The sequence below is a fragment of the Mercenaria mercenaria genome, chromosome 6 (assembly GCF_021730395.1).
Source record: "Mercenaria mercenaria strain notata chromosome 6, MADL_Memer_1, whole genome shotgun sequence".
Lineage (NCBI taxonomy): Eukaryota > Metazoa > Mollusca > Bivalvia > Venerida > Veneridae > Mercenaria > Mercenaria mercenaria.
This window is the reverse complement of record NC_069366.1, coordinates 46,284,249-46,294,092: the sequence shown is the minus strand read 5'-3', so window position 1 is coordinate 46,294,092 and position 9,844 is coordinate 46,284,249. Positions and strand designations below refer to the sequence as shown.

General features: G+C 36.7%; 1 protein-coding gene across 1 annotated transcript; it reads left to right on the top strand.

The window, feature by feature from the left end:
* The first annotated feature begins 174 nt into the window (after positions 1–174).
* On the top strand, positions 175–4,216 carry LOC123549011 (EKC/KEOPS complex subunit TP53RK-like). Its single transcript, XM_045336767.2, has 2 exons — positions 175–401; positions 3,201–4,216. Exons 1-2 carry the CDS (start codon positions 188–190, stop codon positions 3,686–3,688), a joined length of 702 nt encoding a protein of 233 aa, XP_045192702.2. The 5' UTR covers positions 175–187; the 3' UTR covers positions 3,689–4,216.
* Positions 4,217–9,844: the final 5,628 nt, after the last annotated feature.

Here is a 9,844-nt window from a genome sequence, read left to right as displayed (position 1 = left end):
GGACTATTAATTATTTCACTTTATTATTTTTTAAATCTGATGCTGTTTTGGGACAGGAAAACATAATTACACAATTTTAATGAGATTGTATACTCAAATCTCTTATCATTGTTAATCATTAAGATAACTGTTGATAAGAGAATTTATTTCAAAGTGCAGTTTAGAAGAGTTGGTCCCCATTTTCAAAATGGCTGCGCCCATGGACACATGCGAACTCGAAAACAAAACTTTTGTAAAGCAAGGTGCGGAGGCAAAAGTTTACAAGGAAAAGTTTTATGGAAGACCTTGTATCAGTAAAGAAAGGTTTTCCAAAGCATATAGACACCCAGCTCTGGACAAGTCGTTGACATTGCAAAGACTGAAAGGAGAAATTCGTGCCATGAACAAGTGCAGAAATTTGGGTACGACCACCTCCACTTTTAACTCACGTGTCACGTAGTGACCAAGGTGAGCTTTTGTGATCGCCCTTCGTCAGTCCACAATTTCTTGTGAACACGATGGAGACCACATTTTGCAATCAAATTTAATCAAACTTGCACACAACTTGTATTTGCATATAATATCTCGGTTCCTTTCGAAAACTAGCCAGAGTTGTGGCCATAAATGGCCAAAATTTGCTATTTTGGCTTGTGAACACGATAGAGACCACATTTTGCAGTCGGTTTTAATCAAACTTGCACACAACTTGTATTGGCATAATATATCTTGGTTCCTTTCGAAAACTGCTGGCCAGATCCCATCATGGTTCCAGAGTTATGGGTGGACGGATTAGCTCAGTGATTTGCATGCTGGCTTTCCAATCCAGAAGTCTAGGGTTCGATCCTCGACAGATGCCTTAGGGATTTTCAGAAATGCTTTTTTTAAGTGTTTCCCACCCAACTAGAGGTGTAATGGTCAGAAATCCAGGCAATCCTTGCGTGTATCTGTGCTATACACGGGACACGTTAAAGAACCAAGGGGTCTATTAAAAAAGAGCTAGGGTCTGGTACCTGGATTCCCTTGCATCTGAATATCTACCTCTTCAACTAGTCTGCACCTGTCAGACAGTCTTGTACATATTAAAACACGTAGTGTGCACTTGTAAATAATAGTACTTGGTGAGCACAGTTAATATAAAATTATAATTATTATTATACCAGATTTATATAGCGCCCTTTTCATGGTAAACACGTTCAAAGGCGCTTTACATAATAGGAAAAACTACCTCTCCGGAGGGTGCGCCTATACAAAAGGCAGAAGTTACAGGAACAATACAATACAATATGGCCCTTTAAAGGGATAAAATTTTCTATTTGGGCTTTTGCAGCCATATAGAGACTTCATTTATGGTTTGATTTGATACAAACTTGCTAAATATCTTCAACGACTTATTCTGCAAGTTTGTATCATATCTCCAGTCAGGGGTGTAACTGATAAAAGTTATGTAACCTATTTCAGTTACTTTTGCAAGGAAAAACGCTTACAACAAACAAGAAAACATACGCAACACACAATACAAGACAGACAAAACAACCTGTTGAAAATAGGGGCACCGCCTTGGAACGGTCAGTAACCTAAATATAGGAAACTGGGGGTTTAAAGGCATTTAGGGCATGCCAACCTCGCACTTACCCTATTTTCAACAAGTTAAACATCACAATGTAAATAAAATCCCCACTGAGAAAGGCTCAGTTACTAGAAGCAAGTTACTGTATTTAGTATTAAGTTTCCCGTCCGGGAAGTAAGAAAACAGGAAGTTTCCCCCACTGTTATATGGAACAGGAGTGCCAGAATGTCACAATATATGTAAAACATATTTTGTATAAGTTTGGTAGACAGTAAGCCCGAACAGTGAATATCCAATTCCAACCAGGATAAAAAGTTTCAAGAATTGAAGGTAGCAACACAAAAGGAAGAAAGTCCACAAGAAATCTTTATTTTGTTTTTCTTTTTTCTAAGTCCCCAAAAAAAACTCCTTACCAGGTAGAGATATCTTAAAATACACCTGAAATATGAAAGTAACATCTATAGGGTCTTGGTTTTTCCCTACAGTCATTTATAAAAAAGTTACAATACAAGTTATTTATAGTAACAACAGTTGAAAAGTTAATCTTCAAAAAAAAAAAAAAATTCTTAGTCCACACAAAATCCTTATCAGGTAATGATAGGTCAAAATACACATAAAAATTGGATGTAACATGCATGTTGTACCACAGAAAAGTGATCTCGAAGTTTCCCTACGGCCTGTAATAAAAAAGTTACTATAGAAGCTATTTATTGTAACAACAAAGGGAAGTACCAGTAATTCTAAAACTAGTGACTGGTTTCTTGCGCATGACACTCCATGTCATGGTGGTGAACATTTGTGCTAAGTTACATAAAAATCCCTCCATGCATGAAGAAGAAATGCTCTGGATAAAGTCATTCTTGTATCTGATATTTTGCCTCTAAGTGTGACCTTGACCTTAGACCTAGGGACCTGGTTCTTGCGCTTGACACTGTCTCATGGTGGTGAACAATTATTGTTCCAAGTTACATCAAAATCCCTCCATGCCTGAAGAAGAAATGCTCTGGACAAAGTATTGACATTTGACCTCTAAGTGTGACCTTGACCTTGGAGAGGGGAACCTGGTTCTTGCGCTTGACACTCTGTCTCATGGTGGTGAATATTTGTGCCAAGTTACATCAAAATCCCTCCATGCATGAAGAAGATATGCTCTGGACAAAGTCTGTGGACGCAGCCCGCCCACCAGAGGAGTTCCCATAGTACGTCCCGTTTTTCAAACAGGCATATAAAAAGGAGGTCCGTACTCCTATACAAACCCTAACAGGGTTGTCTTGGGATATGGATCCATATCTCTAGAATCGGATATTGGAAATATATTTTACCTGACAATCATTTCCATGTGGATTCTACCATTTGATTTGCTGCTGTTTAGCACAGCTTTAACCTAATACGAGGCATCATTGCCGTAAGTCGGTGTTACTGGTTGAACATAGTGATAATTGTATAATGTATATATAATCTATCTGCTCTGTCTATCCACAGGTGCTTGAAGCTCTATCAACGAAATATATGTGCAGGTTACATGTAGATCTCTTGAAGTATATTAGGTGGGTGGGATATGGTAATGCATATATTTTTTGATAGAACTTCAAGCGCCTGTGGTCTATCTGTATTTCAGATATGTTCAGGTAATCTGTTTATAATTTACTTGCAGGTTTAAGGGTGCCAATGCTGTATTTTGTGGATACAACAACCAGTACATTCTACATGGAGGAGATTTTAAACTCTCAAACTGTAAGAGATTATATCATACATGTACAGTCTACATCGCACAATGACGCCATAGAAAAACTTACGCCTCTTGCAGAGAAGATTGGACACATCTTAGGCAGAATGCACAGTGGAAAGGTTATTCACGGGGATTTGACAACGTCAAACATGTTACTTAGTGGTGAACCAGAAAATTTAGACATTGTGTTAATAGACTTTGGATTGAGTTTTTCAGAAGGTTTACCGGAAGATAAAGGAGTTGATCTGTATGTGTTTGAGCGTGCTCTGCTCAGTACACACCCAAACACGGAGCAGTTGTTTGAAATTGTGTTGGAAGCATATAAACAAGAAAACCGGAAGGAGGCAGCCGATGCTATCAGTAAACTGGAAGAAGTTCGTATGAGAGGGAGGAAGAGAACTATGGTTGGATAATATGACTTTTTTCAACTCTCTCCCTTAGTTTTATTGGTAACAAAATGAGGTTGAAACTATGGCAGTCTGTGTAATAGATTAAATTTAAAGAAACAGATTTTTTTCTGAAATTGCCATATAGGTGTAGTGTACCATTATACTCAGTCCATTTTGCTGATGGTACTGAAACTGTACCTGTGAGATCAATTATACCGAAAGTTACAGTTCTTGACTTAATTAAAACTGTATATATATATATTGTGTTTTTACAAGTTTTGACTTTGTTTGTTTCATGTGTCATCGCATTAGCAAATAACTTAATGAGAAAGATATGTGTTGCCTGCTTGGTTTTCTCACCGGACTGATTAAAAAAATTTGGAATGTGACACAATTTTATGAAGGAAGTCTATAAGGAAAGTGATTGATGATTGCATCTATTAAAACAAACCTGTTACCAGTTTGTAGATTTTAATGAAAGTTCTTGCAGTTGTAAATTTATCTGTTATTCTAATATTACGATAAATAAATTGTATATCGTTAATGGTTCAAGGAATTTGTTACTTTTTGTGGAAACTAATAATCTTCTTGTTTGAAACTTGCCAGATTTTAAAATAATCTCACACTAATGATTCTTGGTTTAACCCTTAACTAAGTAACTAGGGATAAAAGTAGAAAATCTCTTCCTGTAATGTTCAGAATCTTCTAATTCATCAAACTGCATGGCTGCAAGAGGGTGTGGTCACTTTTTCCACCTTGTTTGTAGTTGAAATTTTAAAAATCAGAAACACAAAATAAAGTTCCTCGAGTATTATTCGGATTTGTCATAAAAAAAAAGTCACCAGAGATCTTCAAGCTGCATCTCATCTTTATTGTTTGTTTAATTTTGATATAATTTCATCCAATGGATCCTTGAGTAACCGTCTCCCAACTTATTTCAAATAGGCATAAAACATGACTGCTGTGATGAGTTTTCCATATATATGTACTTAGAAATGTAAAAATCTTTTCGTCACAAACTGCTGGCCCAGTTCAAGAATAATTATTATACAGGAACAACTTTGGGTGACCCACTATCGAGATTGTTGAAATTATTCTGATTCAGTGACAAATAACAAGGCTGCCAGTTTCTCTATGATGTATATAGTACAAACTTAAAAAAAATCTTTTTGTTAGTAACTGTTGGCATGATTTAGAATAATTGCACATAAAATTGTGATCCTTGGGTTACTCTCTACAAAGAATGATCAAATCATACTGATTGGTCAAAAAACGTAACTGCCACAGAGCATGGTCAATTTTCCCTTCTTGTCAGAAACTGCCCGCCTAATTTAAATATATTTTTTCACAAATATTTCTTGATTGACCGTTTACTGTGTATTCAGATTAGTCAAAAAGCAGTGCTACCAGAGCTAAAAAAAGAAAACTAACTCTAAAGAACATCTCGAAACCATCCGATTTTGGATAAATTTCATGAAAATGTTACTTGGATGACAGTCTTGCTTTACCAAGACTATTCATATTACTTCAGTTAAGAAATAATTTATGGCAAAAGAGTGTTTTAACACTATTTATGCACGATTGGCGGTTATATGTCTGGCGTAATAATTTCACAAGCGCGCAGCCCGAGTGAAATTAATATTTGTATGACGTATTACGGCCCGAGTGTATAAATAGTGTTAAAACACGGCTTTGCTATCAATAATTTTGATTCTAATATGCCCTTAATCTATAACAGTAGATAAAATATAGTAACTCTTTCTTGATCGCAAAAAAGAAAAATTGACGTCATCGCACGTTAACATGATGTCATTCTAGCGTAATAGTGTTTTAACAGAGAAAAGCATATTAGAATTTGTCATAAAACATTGCTGCTAGAGCTAGAATTAGAGAAGTTGCTTCATTTCTTTGACATAAGGGCAACTTTAAGAGTAGGAAAGGAGAAAACCATTTAGAACTATTTATAGCAATAACCTCCCATCTCCACACACAAAAATGCCATGCTTACAACAGGATTTATAGTGATTTTCTGTTATTTCTGCAAAATGAACATTTTTGAGGGGCTAAAAGGTTGGTTGGGGAGGAGGACACAAAGTATAAATTATATAACTATATTTTTAAAGCCTCTGCATCTACAGTATCAACCAAGGTAGAGAAACCAGTCTGTTCATGAAAGTGCCGTAACTGGCAGTAATTTGTGACAAAATGTTTAATCAAAATTTTGTCCATCAAAATCTTATTTTAATTATTTCTGAGGTACCAGCAAGGAGAGGCAACAATCCAAGGTATACTCTAATTTTATAACAATTTTTCTGGTAATACCATATTCTGGCATACAAAGGATGTCTAACACAGAGCACTTGGCTGTTAATAACCCTTCCACACACATAATAGTAAATTATATACTAAAGCTTTACTATAATTTTCCAAATGGGCATATTGTAAAATTAGGTAAAATTGGAGTTACGGAACCTTGCTCAGAGTGGTCACTTAATGATAGTGAAGACTGTAATCATTCAGTACAATAGTACCTGCGAAAAAAGCTTCAATGAAAATTTCTTCAAAACTTCTATGTTAAAAAGGGGCATTTCTTTGCCTGTTAGCCAGTGTTAAGAAACCTGATATTTGAGTTCTAAATACATGTGTCAAGTATATAAAAAAAACATTTGATGAAGTATTTTATGAAAATCATGTATACTCGCAGAACTTTCACAACATTTATACATGAAAAGGGGTCATCATTAATCAAAAAGAAGCCTAAATAAAATTTGCCATGTGTCATCATCTCATGATGCAAAATATGTTTGTGGAACTTGCAACCATTTGGTCTAGTAGTTTCTGTGAAGCCTGCTTACAAGCAGAACTTCCACAAATTTTTGTGAAAGGAGTTTGGAGTGCAAACTTTTGACAAAATAGAAGCTACAGTTATGTTGCCAATCTTACAAGGTCATCTCGCAATGACAAGAGTATGTGTGGAATTTGAAAGAATTTAACCAACTAGTTTTTGAAAAACCTGCTTACATGCAAAACTTTCGTGACATGAAAGTTGACACTGAAGAAAGGGTGCAAACAAATGCTCTTCTACTAGAAAAATACTCACGCTCAAATCAGAAAGATTTAAATTACTGACCTGGACTATACTACCAGTTTCTCTCTTTATAAGAATGGCTCTAATAGTAAAGCAGTCAACAAAAAACTTCATGAAAACCTATTATTCAAAAGCTCGTTGAACACGAAATACCCCCCTTGAAGCTTTCAGTAATTGCAAAAGGAACAGAAATTATTTGGTCACGGTGCACTGGACTATTGACATACTCTCCTCAAATCAATAATTGTGGGTTATTTACCAGTCATAAGTAAACTCCGTATCAAATGTGATCTTAGACCAAAGCATTCTCTAGTTATTTGGCAAAACAAGTTCTACTTTTCTGGGTCAATGTGGCCTTGACCTTTGACCTATGACCTCAAAATCGATAAAAGTCATCTGCTGGTAATGATCAACCGCCGTATTACGTTTCTTGATCCTAGGCCCAAGTGTTCTTAAGTTATTGTCCAGAAACGGTTTAATTGTTCCGGGTCACTGTGACCTTGACCTTTGACCTACTGACCTCAAAATCAATATGGGTCATCTGCTGGTCATGATAAACCTCCCTATCAACTTTCATGGTCCTATGCCCAAGCGTTCTCAAATTATCTTCCAGAAACGGTTTAACTGTTTCAGGTCACTGACTTTGACCTACTGGCCTCAAAATCAGTAGGGGTCATCTGTTAGTCATCATCAACCATCCTATCAAGTTTCTTGATCCTAGGCCCAAGCATTCTCAAGTTATCGTCCGGAAATGGTTTAAATGTTCCGGGTCACTGTGACCTTGACTTCTCACCTAATGGCCTCAAAATCGATAAGGGTCAACTGCTGGTCATGATCAACCTCCCTATGAAGTTTTATGATCCTAGGCCCAAGGGTTCTCAAGTTATCATCAAGAAATAGTTTAACTGTTCCGGGTCACTGTGACCTTGACCTTTGACCTACTGTCCTCAGAATCAATAGGGGTCCTCTGTTAGTCATGATTAACCTTCCTATCAACTTTCATGATCCTAGGCCCCAGGGTTCTCAAGTTATATTTCGGAAACGGTTTAATTGTTTCAGGTCACTGTGACCTTTAACTTACTGACTTTGACTTACTGACCTCAAAATCAATAGGGGTCATCTGCCGGTCATGATCAATCTCACTATCAACTTTCATGATCCTAGGCCCCAGGGTTCTCAAGTTATCGTCCAGAAACGGTTTAATTGTTTCAGGTCACTGTGACCTTGACCTACTGACCTCAAAATCAATAGGGGTCATCTGCTGGTCATGATCAACCTCCATGTCAAGTTCCGTGATCCTAGGCCCAAGCGTTCTCAAGTTAACATCCGGAAACCGTTAAACTGTTCAGGGTCACTGTGACCTTGACCTTTGGCCTACTGACCTCAAAATCAATAGGGGTCATTTGCTGGTTATGACCAACCTCCTTATCAACTTTCATGATCCTAGGCTCAAGCATTCTTGAGTTACCATCTGGAAACTGAATGGTCTACGGACGGACCGACCGACATCTGCAAAACAATATACCCCGCCTTCTTCGAAGTGGGGCATAAAAATGATTTTAAAGGCAGCCAGATTAACTTCAGACTACTGATAAATAATGGCAGTACAGTTATCAACAAGATATGTATTAAAAGAAAAGCAAACACAAGTAGAATTGTAAAAATATATTTTTTTATTTCTATTATTCTAGATAAAAGGTAGTCTTTCACAAAAAAAAGAAAGCCATCATAGAAAATACCAGTATTGTTGTTTTATTTAACACAAGTAATGATGGCTTTCTACACACATGCAAAAACAGGGGGTGTGTCAAAATGCTCCAGTTTCACATGTCCATACAGTCTGATATGCTAGAAAATGTAGAAAAACCGTTCTAAAGTAAGTGGATTTTATATGAAATAAAGAACAACCGGAATTAGTGGTGTTCAGCCTGGAGAATATTCATGTAATCAATACTTTTTGTAAGGTTGAAATATTTTCGATATCTAAAGGCATTTAAGGTATATCTCAAACTATATTCTAGCATAAAAATGCTGTTCTTGTCACTTTTCGGGGTGTTTTAACAGGAGAGAAAACGTGTGTTAACAGAGAGATTCTCGCGCTCGCGTGCTGTTATAACACCTTTTTATATATGTGCTCATTCTGTGACAAAGCGTAAACGTCATTCGGCCTCATAACGGATAATTCAAAACGAAATGACGTCAACGTAAAAAAACAACTCAGACATTCCTGCGCATTTCGTGGAAATTTAATGACGTTGAGGGACATTGTATTCATTTATCAGTTTTACGCCTTTTATGCTAGAATAGCGTTAGAGCATGTTCATTTCGTGTTATAACATCTGCAGAATCCCGAGGGATTCTGCAGATGTTATAACACGAAAAAACATGCGTTATCCCTACATAGGCAGAAAATACGCCATTATTGTTTTGATTTATGCTACCCTTGAAAAGGCTTTTAAATCGGCTTTATAATTAAGAGATAATATATCTCATTTTGTGATTTGTCACTGAATAAAGTCATTGTTTGAAGTTCAGATGTGAAGGAATTATATCATGAGGGTGCATGCATCTGAATGACAAACAATGATTTTATTCAAGAGCAAATCACTAAATGTGATCTATTATTTCAATTCTAACATGTTACCAATGATTTTAAAGTATGAACAGGTATTTTCTCATACTGTTTTGACCCGTTACCAATGACTTTAAAGTATGAACACATATTTTCTCCTACTGTTTTTGTAATAAGTCTATGTGATTATCAGTACAGTCAAGTAAAAATGAGCCGCGCCATGAGAAAACCAACATAGTGGGTTTGCAACCAGCATGGATCCAGACCAGCCTGCACATCCGCGCAGTCTGGTCAGGATCAGTGCTGTTCGCTAACAGTTTCTCTAATTGCAATAGGCTTTGAAAGCGAACAGCATGGTTCCTGACCAGACTGCGCGGATGCGCAGGCTGGTCTGGATCCATGCTGGTCGCAAACCCACTATGTTGGTTTTCTCATGGCGCGGCTCAAATATTGAAAGGCCATACAAGCACATGAAACTGTAACATGTACATGTATTTTGAAAAACCCTGTACAATAATAA

What these genes read in the sequence shown, in the direction of transcription:
- LOC123549011 (XM_045336767.2), top strand. Translation starts at nt 188, where the DNA reads ATGGCTGCGCCCATGGACACATGCGAACTCGAAAACAAAACTTTTGTA. An exon ending in GAACAAGTGCAGAAATTTGG is followed by an intron (nt 402 to 3,200) that starts GTACGACCACCT and finishes ATTTACTTGCAG; the next exon opens with GTTTAAGGGTGCCAATGCTG.